The sequence below is a fragment of the Aptenodytes forsteri genome, unplaced genomic scaffold, assembly GCF_000699145.1.
Source record: "Aptenodytes forsteri isolate BGI_AS27 unplaced genomic scaffold, ASM69914v1 Scaffold41, whole genome shotgun sequence".
Lineage (NCBI taxonomy): Eukaryota > Metazoa > Chordata > Aves > Sphenisciformes > Spheniscidae > Aptenodytes > Aptenodytes forsteri.
In genome coordinates, this window is record NW_008796211.1 from 3,684,822 (window position 1) to 3,700,394 (window position 15,573).

Here is a 15,573-nt window from a genome sequence, read left to right on the forward strand (position 1 = left end):
GATCATCCAAACTGGAGTCCCCCACAAAAAAAAAAAAAAAAGAAAAGAAAAAAGGTCTAAAACTTTGTACCCCAGCTTGGAAAAAATACAAACAGTATCAGAGAGCAATCCAGCACCTGTGTCAGCACTTACTTCTTGATCCTTTCTCCAAAGGAAGCCACTTCATCAAGGATATTCTGGACACTGACACACACCTCCTGGATGGCATAAAGTCTATTCATAAATCCTTTTTTTTCACTGTCCTAAAGAAAAGAATAGGAGTAGTTGAATAAAAGAATTTCTGACTGTAGGACAAGGACCAAGTGTCCCATCAGTCAAGTTTCAAAAGCGCATCTGTTACAGATTCACCTAAAAGTAATTGGTAAAACCCGGCCATCAGAAAGTGTTTTCTTGTCCTTTAAGCAGTGCATATTGACAACAAATATGTTTTAGTATATAAGCTGAGCACCACACAATTTTGTTTGTCATTGCATTGGTTTCTAAATACATATTTCAGTAAGCCAGGTCTCTGGTTTATAAACATGCTGAAAGTGCCAACCTCCTATGTTGTGTGCTCTCTTAAGTGATAAGAGTCAAAAGGTGGACTAAGGGCAGTTTGTCGAAATGCTGGTTCTTGCGCTGATGTAAGCACCAGGAAGATAAAGATTCCTTGTGGGAGGCACTGAGTGAGAAACCAGAAACACCTCACTCCTACAGACACGATCCCCTCCGGCTCGCGAGGCTCCACATGGGATTTTCGCCTTCCCTGCTCCTTCAGACCACGTTGGCCCAGACCACAAGAATGAAACAGAAAAGGCCCAGCAAAGTCATCTGGACATGATATGAAGATGTGCTGCTCTTCTGCTTAACTGGGACAATCAGAGGCATTTTAGACTGGGAAAGATAGATACACTCATATTCAGCATTTTGTATCACACGCCACTATTTTATACATAGTTTTATGTATCTATTACACACAGCCACTCTTCCAGTCCTTCAACACATCCTCCGTGCTTCTTTTACTCCACCCCAGGCAAACCTGTGCACATCATTCAGTGGCAGGCGAGCCACTAAATACGTGTTTAAGTTGTCAGACGTACCCGTGCCCCCCATCTTCTACCTTTCTGCTTGACTGGTGAGCATGCACTGTGTTTAAGTTCAGACGTACCCGTGCCCCCCATCTTCTACCTTTCTGCTTGACTGGTGAGCATGCACTCGCTCGCTCTCTCATTTTTCCTCGCTAATATTCAAGTGCTGCTACGCATGAAATATATGGAAGCTGTAACTCCGACTGCCTTTACAATATGATTAGTGCAGCCCATGGCTCCAAATGCATATAAAATGCCAGCCATGGACGAAATGAAAGATGCAGCGGAGTGTCATTGTAGGAAGTAATTTAATTACTTCCTTACTTACTCAGGTTTCTATACACTGTTGGACCTTTATTCACAAAGCCATCAATATATGGTAACGTAAAAGTCTAACCATAATTTCATTTTTGTTAAATTTATCGAGAGCCTTTGTGCCCCTAAAAATGTGGCGTTTTTTTCAAAAACAGAGTGACCATTTGTCCCTCAAAAGCAGGAACCACCCTCGTTGAGACGTTTTCTGGGGTCTTTGATAGATTTGCCATCAGCGAATGTTGTCCTTCTCTCTGCCGGCTCAAGCAGACTTTGCCTCCTAGAAGAACCCAACAAGGTGCTGCTTGGGTACACCAATGCACTCCATGGACCATTCCTCAACTGGGCCTCCTCGCACTCTGATGATCTGTTCTTTTTTCCCCCCGATAGCTTTCTACCTCTAAAACCAGACAGGCTGCAGCATCAAATCCACGCAGAGCCAACAGCACTCTCAAAAAAATGCTGTGTTAGATGGAATTAACATGAAGCATCCCCATGGAAAAAAATGACAATTTCTCTTCATTTTTGCCCAGACTACACGTAAAAGTCAAAAGTTTGTGTTCAACATTTTCAATGGATTGATGCCATATTACCCTATCTAGTTTGAATTTGGTTAGTGTTTTCTCAAAATAAGAAATGGAAAGAAAAATATTTCAAGATTAGCAAAATATTTGATAAAAAAAGTTGTTCAAGATTTTGCCATCACAAACCTCACAATACAACAGTGTCTGTAACTGACTCCAAAGTCCAGCACCTAAGAAATTAGCGAATGTTGCATTTAATTTTTCTTTTCTTCTCCTGATGCTTAATTAGCAGACAGGATATTGATTCACTTATTTTGTTGTCATTTTTGCTGTCTTAATAAACCAGATTGGATGAGGAAAACATAATTTAACATTTAATCATCTGAAGTTACTTCAGCGATACTGGTTCTGCAACTATGTTGTCAAGATTTCTTGTGAAGGTGTTGAAAGTATTTAGCTACAGAACACAGATCGTCTAAAAATAAACAATCATGAGAGAGACAGACAGACAGACAGAGATGGCAAAACTGCTTCCAGTGATTGAGTGTAATTTAAAAAACCAAACACTTGAGAGACAGCAAACCCACCAGTTTCTCAGGCAATGTGAAAGAGCTTATGTTCTCAGTCAAGTTTAATAATTATTTCTATCATGAAGAAAAATTTTTGTTTTTTGAGGATGACCATAACCACAACCACTGATACCAACTACATCCAGTGCTGCACAGCAACACCGAGTCATTTGTGAAGTTATTTCCTTAGTATTTATTACATTCTTGAAGCCTTGGCAATGAGAGCATTATTGTCCTCAGGTACACAGCTTCAGAGGAGGTGCAGCAGTGTGCACCATTTGTGTTTGATCCAGTGATCATTGATCCATTTTGTTTGATCCATTTGATCCAGTGTGTTTCATTTGTCATCAGGAAAGAGGTACCTGCTCTATTCTTTCATGTAAAACACATACTTCCAGTACTGGAGAAACATGAAAATAATGTTTTCTCATACAGCAGAAGCAAACAATAAGCCATACAGAAATCACAGGTATTTTTCTGCTTTTCAAATACGTATACACTTTGCCTCTTCAGTTTTGTTTAACAGATTCTGCCCTCTCTGTAAAGTTATCTTGATTTATAATTAAGTTGTGTGAGAAAAGAATTATGTCACTGTAACAAAACCAGCACCCTTTGTGACATCTCCAGAACTCAACTGGGATTACGTTCAGAGGTCCTGAGGCTGTTTTTCTTTACAAATATTTTACAAGACAAACTTGTACCTTTTCTTGAAAACACATCTGTTTTAAATCATTCCCCTAACCCCCCCAAAAAAACCCCAAAAGACAGAAAGAGACAGAAAGAATCACTATTTCCACCCCCCTCCACCTTCTGAGCTTAAAGAAAATTTGTTGACATACTCTGAGGCAGGAATAGACAAAACAGCACAGGAAAGAGGAGGCGGTCAGAAGGATCAGGGTTCGGCTTTGCTTAAACTAATTCCACATGCCCCACAACTATTAGCTGTTTTTTATTTCCTGCTCCAAAGATTTGTGGAGAAAATAATCTGGGCTAGGGAAAAGCTGCACTTACTTTCTTCCAGCAAGATGCTGTGTTAGCAAATACAACATATGAGCCACCTTGAGCGAACCAAGATTCTTAATAATCCATTTTTCAAACACTACTGGTATTTCCTTTCCAAAGAAAGATAGGCTGTGACTGGAATCAATTTAATCATTTGTATGGCTACAATTGCCAAGTTTCTGGAAATAATTGCCATTTAAATAGTAGATAAAATTTATTATACAAAGCTAACAACAGCTTTATTACTATTTAATTTCCATTATTTGTTTGTTTGCAGTAGGCTTAAGGTATCTGGAAAGCAAGATGTTTGCTAGGGGATGGCTTTAAGCATAAACTGTGAAAGCAAAGTCAAATTGATGTTGATAGTCTGACTTGAATTCACAAAAGGGAATGAACCCAAAGTAAAGACCTTCCTCCTCCTCCTCCTCCTTCATAGGAAACTGTAGATTACAGATTGATATACTGCTGGCCAATAATAACACTTAACTCTTGTATACTGATTTTCAGCCACAACCATATTTTACATTTGGTGAAGCCAAAGCAAAACAAAGTAAATGACTGGCTCTAGACTGTGTGGAGCTTGATTCACATGAAACCTTGAATACAACCCATGTTGTCTGAGTCTCTTTAGTCAGTGGACTACGCTTCCAATCCCATGATAAAATAGGGTCATTCAGGAAAGGATTATATCTCTAACCCCAAACCTCTCTCTAGGGGTTAAAGTGCATTTACGAAACAAACACTTCAAAAGACAGGGAAAGCAGGAGAAATAAGTAAGCCAGACTCAAAAGTAAACTTTGATAAAGTTAATGGAATTAAGCCAGCAAAAAAAAGAGCTTTAAGTGAAAGGAGACATTTTTAGTATAGAGAATAAAGCTCTGAATATTTTATGGCGGATAACTGTCTTATTAATAACTGCTAAGTTGGAGAGAAAGGCACAGATCATAAAAACAAAAATCATAAGAGAGTTTCAAGAATAGAAATAAATTTTGAAATTTTTAGGAGATGCTGTCTGGGAAGACAGAGGCTCCAGATGGATCTTCCAAAAACACCCCTCGTTGCCCAAGCTGGTATGATAGAGCACCTCTGTACAAACCAAAGTGACTGAGACAAAGCCAGACTAACTTGTGATAGGTAGAGAGAGAGGGTAAGAAGCCACCACCGAGAGCAAAAGTGTTCACCTGGTATGCTGTAAGTGCTACGGTCCTGTCACTTGGCCACCACACGCGCTCTTCTTTGCTTGTGTCACGCTGAACTACCTATGGCCACAAAAGCATAGCCCCGCAGCTATCAGTGAGGAACCTCTCTAATCACCCCTTCACCTTGAGTAACAAGCCCGTAAATCTCTATTACTTGAACAGAAGAATACTACTTCCATGAGGAAACACTGCAGATTATTTCAATTAATAACTGGTCTCCAAAGCAGAGCCCAGCCATAGGCCCTGTGTTGTCCCCCAGCACGAGTCTCAGCCATGTGCAGCGCTGCAATGCCCTGGTAGACCTCCCTTTGGAGACTAACAAAGTAGACCCAGGAGCGCCGGTAGGAAATGCGTTAGCCCTTTAGTGGCAGGATTCATTAGTACCTCCCAGTGAGAGCATGCAGACACCGACTGTTGAATACCATCCTATGGTCTGGCTGCTACTCAAAAACCTGTCACTGGGGATTAATGGCCTCAGCAATTACCTCCCAGACTCTAACCTCTGCTTTCTGGGAAGGTCACTCAGAAGAAGATAGTAAGCCAACACTATTGCAGCTCTGGAGGCATTTGACCTCCTCCAGGTCTTCTGTGCCCCTATCAAAAGGCTTCAGATCTGGTGATGGATACACAGGTAAGTCATTATTTTATCATTTTTCTCAGGGAAATGGAAAGAGGTCAGACAACCATGATGATATTGTTATCTTAAAGCTGACTGTGGAAGTGCGATCATGAGGTAGAGCTGAATGGTTTACAGGACCTGGAAAGGTGCGTGGGGTGACCTGAAACTGGCCTCCTCCATTAAGTCTATAATGAACTGAGAGGGTCAGGTTGTTTTAACCGCTCTTCCCTCTTGAAGGCTGCCACTGGTGGAGTACCATAATCATCTGGTCTTGCCACTTCTTAAACTGAAAAAGTACGGGAAGACTCTTGGAGACATTAAAACCTTTCAGTGGGACCTTAATGATTTAGAAGTTTCCACCCTTCCAGTAAGCCAGCTCGTAACTCTTCAGATTCTCAGTTATTTTAAATAGTGACTGACGGCATGCCAGGCAGACAGGTACCAGCATATGTTCTCCCCTTAGCATCAACAAAAGAGAAGGCCTGGCTGGTACTCACGCTACCCTGAAAAGAAACGGTGAGAGCAGGCTTCCTTACAGCGCTGGCACAATTTCACATCGGACATCGAATCCCAGGGTTACACAGATAACCAGAATTGAGCTTTTAAACTGAGGGCTTCACTTTTGCCCCTATTATCTGGCACCACACCTTCAGTGACCACATTTTTAAGATGCTATCAGTTGTTTACAAATGCTCAACGCGTCATCTCTAAAGTCTACCTTCTAACATGGGTCTTTACGCGTGCATGGAAAATAGGTCCGAAAATAATTGCTCATGCCCAAATGGAAATCAGGCTGAGGATTTTAAAATACAGACAAAACCACATAATTATTAAAAAAGCAGCATTTTACAGAGAGAAATGGTGTTTGTGGTCACGATTATTAAAGAAAGAAGCAATAAAATGTTATCGCCTAGTAAGCATTCCATATTTAAAACAGCAGAAAGTAGGCACAATAGAAACCATACAAACACACGGACGAAAACACTGAAGATTCACTGTTTATGAAGACACCATGCCTGTGAGCATGAATATTACAACAATCTGTTCTTCCTCAAACATACACTGCGAGTTGATAAAAATCATTTTGAACCTTCTGTGACTTTTTGGCACTACCACCTATATAATGAATTAGACTTTTTCATGTATAATGAACTGCTGCAGTGCTAGAACGTAAATATAAAATCAGCAAAAAAAAAAAAAGTCAAGAGCTACAGTAATAATTCTAGGGAAAAAGATGATATTGCAAGGTTTCTACGAAGTAAAGAAATAGCACTTTAATGGCAATTCTTATATGAATTCTTATTAAATGGGGAATTCTTTGCCACCGCTTTTAATTTTCTCTTTCTCCCTACTACATTCCACAGTATTGCCAAATGCTGTTTAAACCTGTTCCTTCCTGATCGCTCCTTCACTGCACATTTTGATACCGTAAAGATAACACTCCAGATAAAACACAGAAACACGAACGCGATAGAGCCAGTTAATGGAGTGACGTGCCATTTCACTGAAGGGCCATCTAGTGGGGGGAAACAAACACTTAAATTTTCCTTGCATGATATGTTTTTGGCTAATGCTACACCTTTATGAGGTGTTCGTTTCATAAATACTCTAAGCAAATACTTGAAAAGGGTGGAAGCTTGTTTGTTCATGGTGATACATTCGGGGCAAAAAGTCAACAGTGCCAAATAATGCTGTGCCTTTCTTGACATTATTTTGGAAGGAAAATTAAAGATTAAGGCATTGTGGGGTTAAGCACTGGGGTCATGAGAATCCAGCAGTTGCATTTGTTTTATGTCCAAATTTGAAAAACCTGAAATTTTTCTCTCGGCTGCCTCTTTTTCTCCCCTTCACCCTGTTCTACTGTATTTAAACAAGGGAAGAGAGAGTTTCTTACTTTATGCAAGACAGAACTACGCTGGACCTTGACAGTGATCTCATTAATATTCCTCTTGTATCCTGTCACATCGACAGGGCCTAAGACAGAAATCTTGGTGTATTGTCCAGCAGTTGTTTGCAATAGCTAATTTCACTAGAATACAGTCCTGAGGTTCTACTAATGAACAAACTTTGATTTTATAGTTGGATTTCTAAATTCCAGTGGTTCTAACAGCATTTACCCTCTATCTATGCTGAATGCAAAACTGCAATTAACAATGTGTTCATTAATGCAACACTTCATGTTCTGTGATACAAATGCGAGGGATGGCAAATTTAAAAGTTAAATCTCAAAGCTCTAATAATCTTAAAAGGCAAGGAAAGAGCCTGCTAGTTCAATTGGAAAGAGTTATTTTAAATAAGAACAGCCCGGCTATGCAAGAGCCTGGAAGGATGGTGGGGTGAAAACAAGTCATATCAGCTCGTGTAAAAATTCTGCATTCAGGTGGAGGTAAGAGAAACAGACAGAGAAACCAGAAAGGGATGCTGAAGGATTGCAGCTAGTAAAACACCTGAATTTTTGAAATGCTTATCTAAATCATACCCACACGTTTTTGTTGTCCACTTGTTACCAACAAGAGCCTCATCAAAATAATATGGTGCTCTGTTTTGAAAGTTTAAAGTAGCCTCAGAATTTATCTTTCAATAAATGTCTGTACAGCTGTCACTGATTGATACGAAAGGAAGATTATGGAGTTCTGCTGGAGCTACAGTCATTTAAAATTTCAGTTGCAGTCCTGAAATACATTGCCTTGAATGTAGCATTTTTAAAAGTTAATTTGATGTTTTAGTGTATGTACTTAGAACATAATTTTAATTTTCTCCTTGAAAAGATTATGATAATAATAAACATGCTCTTGGGCAGAGGATAAAGACTAACTATTCAAGATCACCTCCATACCGGGCTAGGACACTATCTCTGCACCAAAGTCTGCATTTAGATTTACTTTACCATCTCTGGAAGTTTCCCAGTCCTGTGTTGACAGGATATTACGATCTTACAATTATTACATAAGTCGTTCACCTAAACAAACAGAGATAATGATTTTACACTAATTTATTGGCCAGACCAGGCAAGCCTATGAGTTAGCAGCTGTAATTGTGTCTGCTGCCAAAAGACCTGCTTCTCCAATGCAGGACTACAGAGGGGAACCTCAAAGTTGTCACCACCACTATATGAACTGCCACCAAAAAGTGGTGGAGCCAGCAAAAGGAGTCAAATACTGATCTAAAAGACAATTCAGCACTCCAGCCTTAGATTTCTATTTTGGAGTTGATATGAACTATTCTCTGGTAGTGCTGTCCTCAGGAGCAGGAATGTGGTCTTCCTTGATCCTCCTCCTGTATCACTACCATCGATTAGATAACTAAACTGCATATCACAAAGGATTAGTGAGAGCAGGCTTACTCCTTCCCTCCTGCCTTTGGTTACCAGGCTAAAATACCCAACTCATTTTGCAGCAGGGCTATTGCTCTGACGTTTCTGTCTTATGCTCACAGTTATTAACAATATGTTTAGATCAAACACATACAAAAACAATTTTGTATTTCAAAACTCACGTGATCATGACTTGGACTGCTGATGTTTTTGGTTCACAGAAATCAAAAAGGATTTCTTCCCCTGAAATTTCCTTACCCAAACTGGCATACACAGTTTTAGTACTAAATTACCTGTGCCTAGTCAAGCAGACTGCTGAGCAGAGGACTATAGAAATGCCTTTACCATTAGTATTTGCTGCCCAAACTGTGCTCTTTTGGGACAATCAATCCAAACTTTTTGGCTGCTTTGGATTCCAGTGATTTAACTCAATGGCAAGTTGCTATGAAAAATGGCGAATGAAAGCATTTTCTTAGGGACAAGCTCAGAGAGCCTCGAAAAGAACAGGCGAGATTCTCAGCAGCTGCATGTTGCTACCATATCCTGAGGTCAACAGAGCCCAGACGGTTTACACCAGCTGAAGACCAAGCCCTAAAATCTGAAACACTTGATTGCTGTCAAATGCTCAAGGTTTAGACAAAATTCCTCTCTTAAGGAACCTGATCTGGAAGAAAAACCCGTTAGGCCTCATGCTCAGCTAAGCCAGCAAGTGTAGGTTATCTGAAATATTTCATTCCAAACATGAACCTATAGCAATGAAGGTGAAAATATTAATATGTGAGATCTGGGCAACGTTCTTCGTATGAGTTGGATGTTTAAAGAAGATCATCTTAGATGCAGTCTGGGATTGAATTCCATGGTGGTGAACAAGATGATGGTCAGAAGAACCATGCACATTCAAAACCAAAAAGCACACCACCATGATCGTGTCACTAGCTCTGCTACTTCAGCTCAGAAGAAATCCTACCATGTCTAAGTAACGTTCCAAAGACAATGCACATATAAATGTAGCTACAATAATTCAAGGAATATATCAAATATTAATAAATTGAAGAAAGAAAGAGAGCCTTTCAAATCCACTCTTTTTTTACATAATTCCCCTGGATAAACGTTCAAGCTGTGCTTTTGGAAAATTACTCAGTGTAGAAAAATAGTTTGGCATTTGATGCAAAACAATATAAAAAGGAAGAAAAGAGCAGCACCTAGAAAATATCCCTGCAAATATTCCGGGGGTACAGTGGCTGAGGAGCGTTGAGTGAACCAAGAATTCTAGGGTCCCTTTGGAGAAAATCCAGAGAAAAGCCTGAAAAGGCTCCACTGTTGATTTTCTCTCTATGCTTATTTCACTGAAATGGGGGGTAAAAAACCCTCTTTGTTTATTAGGAAGTACTGAAATTTTGGAAAAGATCTAAAGCTGAGCCATCTAGTGAAGATGGGGTGGGTCCCTGAATATGCAAAATCACAATGAAGGGTAATTTGTGACAATGTTATTTTAATGTTTAACCACTACAATAGTCTGTTCTACATTCATTTTAAATATGCTTCAGCATGCTAATGTCTCAGAAGGAAAAAAAGAACATATTTATGCCGGACCACAGTAAATTATACTCTGACTGAAAACTTTGTGAGAACTTCTCACGTTCTGGTATTGTATTGCAGTCTACAATACCAGAAAGAAAAAGAGTAGCTCAAAGGCAAATATTTACACAAGTGTCTATTTGTTTTTTCAGACAAAGATTTGTAGTTAAAGCAAAAGCTTTGACTGTGTCCTGTATGTATATATCTGTTACTTTACAATAAAAGACCTTGTAGAAAAAGCTACCAGCTCATCTTCAGTCACCTTAGGTGAATTTACTTTTGAGAAATGAATAATGAAACCTGCTTAGTTGAAATGGTAATGAGTGGCGATACCTTAGAATGAAAAAGGAGAGCAAAGTGTTGTTAAAATTAAATACAAGATCCAGATGATTACTGTAACATTGGAATGACAGCTGAAAAAATAAATGGAGGAAACACAAAAATTTGTCGTTCTTCAGGCAATATTAACTTGACCACTAAGCACTCATGACATAAGAAGTATACTGGATCACAGATGGTACTATTTATACTAAACCCTGCAACCAAAGGAGAAAAAAAACAGCTGAGATACCTAATTTACAGAAGATGAAAAATAGGCGTTCAATGGAATTTATCTGCTTTCCTAAAGAAACAAATAAACAAAGTACTCTAACCAGTCACGATGTGACATGCATTTCCCCACTTCACTTTTTTTCTCATCATCTCCTAACTTCCACTCTGCCTATTTAAAAACTTTAAAGTTCCAAGATCATACACATATACAAATGCTGGAGGAGGAGGGCTGGGAAACCCGCAGGGAATAATGAGCCTGACAGCAAACTAACAAATTGTTGCTGTTTAACAATTCAGAGCGGATATTGGGCATTAAGCAAATGAATGAATGGGACTGACTCTAGAATGAGCTAAAGGGGCACCCAACAGCATTTAGCTTGAAAACCTGCAGAAAGAGTTGGCATTCAACGCATGATGCACCCCTGTTGGAAGTGGACCCTTTTGAACAGAGTTATTTTCAGGAGAGAACACAGGAAATTGTAAAGAGAATTGGAGATCATCTCTCCCTTCCTAAATCCCTGATCCTTTCCTGACATTTTCACAAATGCCGGAGATCCACGTAGGATGACATCAGCTTCAAAGGTTTGCCGGCACCAGCTGCTCACAGATGCATGAGCGCCGTGCCACCTCCTGTGTCTCCAACTCCACCATTGCCGTCTAATTGAGGGTGTTGTATAGTGCATGATCTCTAACAAGGTGCAGTCGGTTTAGAATAACCTGTTTTATTCCCACAGGCCTTTTCAGCAGAGAAGACAAATTAGGCCTCCATATTTAAAAAAAAATGCCTCCCAATTAAAAAAAAAAAAAAAAAAAAAAGCTTGTTTCTTCCAAAACTTTAAACTCATCGTTTATTTTAGTGACACCCATAAAAGCAAGAACCACCAGCCAGAGCGCAAGAATTCGGTGACGGCTCTCTTCTTCAACTTTCAGCAAACAGTCTCTGTATTATTTATTGTCTAGTAAATAAAGTTTAAATGCTTTTCAGCCTTGGTTGCAAACTCGGTACCCATTTGCAGTCCAACAACAGCAGGGAATAAAGCTGCCATCGTAAAATGTCTTTTTTCTCCTGTGTGTCTGCTTTCCATAGATTTCATTATTTCTCCTGGATCTGCACACACTGTCATATCTAGGGCACAGCAATGCTAAGTAAACAGGGAGAAGGGTTGTGAAACTTTTATCATCCTTGAAACAACTGGCTGGGATGTTATGCCGTATTCAACCTTTTTCCAAAGAAAACACGGAGGAGAGGAGGTGCCGTTCCTCTCGAAGAAGAGCTGCGTTATTCCATCCTGACAGTCTGAGATTAAGCACGCAGACACTTGAGGTATTTAGACTTTGTGGCTCAACAGTTAGCAAAGAGACTGCAATAAGCAACTGCCCTGGATTAAACCAGCTTTTTGTAAAGGGCCAGACTGGTGTGATATTTAGAAATACCCAGACTGTACTACAGTTGTTTGCTATTAAACACATGGATGCATTGGATGGACATATGCCTGTACAGAAACAGAGTGGTCAAGAGCAGATACCCACAGAAATGAACAAGCAGAGGTCAAACAGATACTTCGACATCCTAGAATATTTCTCAAGCTTTCAGAGAACCGTGGTTCAGAAGTTTCCAGCGCAAAAGGAAGCTCCTTGTTCCTAATAACTCTCAATGGGTTTTTCTTCCACGAGTTCGTCCACTCTCATGTTGGACCTACATAAGCTTCAAGCACCCACACCACTGTTGGTGGTTCAACTATTTCCCCTCAGGTCCCTTCAGAGCTTCTGGGCAAACACCATCCAGTCCTGATAATTTGTTATTGTTCATTTTGTTGATTCTTTCTACAACTTCTTTTACCAACACTTGATTTGAAGCAGATCCTCTTGTCACAAACCCTGTGGAAACCTCCCCAAGCTGTTCCACAATGAGTACACATGCAAAAAATTAAAAGTAGGGCTTAAATCCAAGGCCCCCAGGTAGCTTGTTTTTAAAATTCCTAGTACCATACACAGACCTTTTTAAATTATTTATGACAAATTTCTTGAAACTTTTTAGAATTTAAAACCAATCAAATCAATACTGGGAAAGCAAGCGATAATTTACATTGTGGTTAAAAGAAATCTTTTAGACTGTTCCTAAAAGAAAAGGGATATTAAAATAACTAAGCGAGGAGAAAGAGGTAAAAGAGCAGATATATTTCAAAAGATTAATAGTAAACTATCATAAAATTTGGTACCAGATCTGATGTTTAATGTATTTATCAATCTAGATCAAAAAGAAGGAAGGTTGAGACGCCAAGTTTATAGGTGACAGAATTACTTAAGGACGTGATGTCAAATTTCTGACGAATATAACAAGGTTAGATGAATGACTAACACTAGTGGTTTAACTTCACCTAGTACCATTATATAACCTAATGAGATAATTTCAGCTGAAGTACTGAATTCAAGTTAAAAAATAAAAATAAAAAAGCAGATCCAGAAAAAACGCAGACATGAGCTATTGAAATAATGAAAATTGTGTGAGGAAAAATAAGACAATAAGCAACAGAGAGTACTAGGACATTTTAATTTACAGAGAAGATGAATGAACATAATGAAAATATTCAAAATAATGAATGGTTTAGAGAAAGTAAATTGGGACTCTTAATTACTCTCATAAGGCAGTAGAGAGAAATGTTCCATGAACTTGAAAGGCAGCAGAGGTAAAACTGATAAAAGTAAATTCTTTTTTCCATACAGTGCAAAACTCACTGGTGGAACTCGCTGCTGAAACAGCATTAATATGAAGAGCTTAATAAAACTAATAGCAGAATTAAGCACATACACCATCATTTTCCTGTGAAATTATCAAAATAGTGGATAGAACAACTATCTGCCATTTCAGACAAAATTATGGCACAGTTAAAATCTCTTGTGGAACTCAAACAAGAGTTTGAGTCAGAACAGAGAGCAGCATATACAATACATACATGAGCTGAAACCTTTCCTGTTTATTATTTGAGATACTTGCATCTTTGTTAAAATGTGTCAGAGCAGTAGTAGGAGAAGAAGAAATCAATTGACAGCATCATGGAACTGCTGCTATTGTAGCCTAGAAAAAAAATACCGAGTACAGTCCACTGCTTGCTAGAAAGGATTGCACAGATAGGCACACAAAAAAAAATCTCCTGTTTCTTCACCTCATCCACACAGTGAAAATAAATTTCCAATAAACTTTCTCAACAGGGTCACCTAAGTGTTTTCCAGCAACAGCACTGATTTCTTCTAGAAGTAAAAAAACTTGCAAATTCTACTTTTGGCTAACCGTTCCCATCCCAGATGAATAAATGGTTATTTTTACTGTGTTTTTTCTAGTTATGGAGACTGGGGTTAACAGAATGCATGACATGTCCGTGGTTGTAATATTAGTCACTTACACCAATACTTACATCCTAACAGCTATTTTATGTTTCCTTCTCTTTTAGTCTGCCAATCCATGCTTTGAAATCAATTCATTTTTATTACATGGTTGTACAATAGCATGTACAAAAACAAACATGTAAGAAGATCTCCAGCATTCTCGGTAGGGAGGTAAAATCTGAATACCTTCAACCGGATCTCAGACTGAAAATCACCCGAGAACCTCCGCTTTACTTATAAAAACGCAACAGTGTTTTCCTTTGAATTTGCTTACTTTTTATTTATATGATAGAAGAGCTTAGGAATCATCTCCTACCAGTCAGTGCCCGGAAACTTTGTAGGAATTTCTTCTTGGTATGAGCTTTACCCTCACACGGACTCTGAGCTTCGGAGAAGCCGGCACTCCAGAGCGCACAGCTCCCGCACAGCATCCTACTGTATTCCCTTTGTATTGACTTTAGTGCTTTTGATTCCTGTGCAGTGGAAAATATTAATGTATGCAGTGGAAAATATTAATACAGTGCTACAGGGAGAGAAAGGGAGGGAATTCACTAACAAGGCTTACTCAAAAACAGAGGAGCACAGAAGTGTGTAGTGTGCAAAGCATTTCTCTTCGGTACCAAGCACCTGGGAGATTCCCCCAATGTGTTACGCCAATGCGAAGGGAATATAAGGAAGATCCCGTCGCAGCTGGAGGTGGCACAGCCTGACTGGGCGCACCTCCAGGGTTGTGTTTGAGATCGCTCCCCACCGTAGTGAGATGGATCAAGCTCTTTATTAGTAGCCGTATTAATAGGAAGAAGTTATAGTATTCATAATATTAATAATTGTTATTAATAATGGCCATCATTATTGAGACTTTTTTTGTTGTTTGCCCTAGGAAGGGGAAGGGGGACCTGTCAGAGCAGAGCCTGCTGGGCCCCAGCATCCCCAGAGGACGAATCTACCCTGAAGCAAGGGGCAGAAAAACAACTGGCTGCACCAGAGAAGGTGGGTGAAGAAAGTAAAAGAGCATTAAATACTAAAAGTTATCAATTACCTCTGAGCATGCAAAGTAACAAAGCAAGCCCAGTCAAACCAAGGTAAAATGGGCACCACTTCTCAGAAAAGTAGTATAAAAAGATGGCCACCTTCTTCGCAGCTGGTAATCATCATTATTTTTTGTATTTCATGCACAGGCTCTATTTACCCTCGTCAGTTGTTGCCATGTTGTGTCCTTAGTTGTATTTTGTGAGTGCCTAAAAGACCCTTTCAGTATGAGGGCACCAGCATGCAGAGCACTGTGTCATTACGTGCAGTCCCAGTGTCAGAGGGTTGAGATCTGCTCAATGGCAAGAGGCTATTATTTATTACACCCTTCCACGTGGTCATTTGTTTCCAACTTTTTAATACTCCATTTATGTGGCATAAATCCTCTTGGCTGATTCCAGTGACAGAGTTGCACTGAGCTCTCC

General features: G+C 39.4%; 1 protein-coding gene across 1 annotated transcript in view; it reads right to left on the minus strand.

Moving 5' to 3' along the window:
• Window positions 1-15,573, minus strand: part of MCTP1 (multiple C2 and transmembrane domain containing 1) — a 177,847-nt gene that overhangs the window by 8,195 nt on the left and 154,079 nt on the right. The window contains 1 exon segment of the mRNA XM_019474378.1: window positions 133-242. Coding sequence (XP_019329923.1) covers window positions 133-242 — 110 coding nt within the window.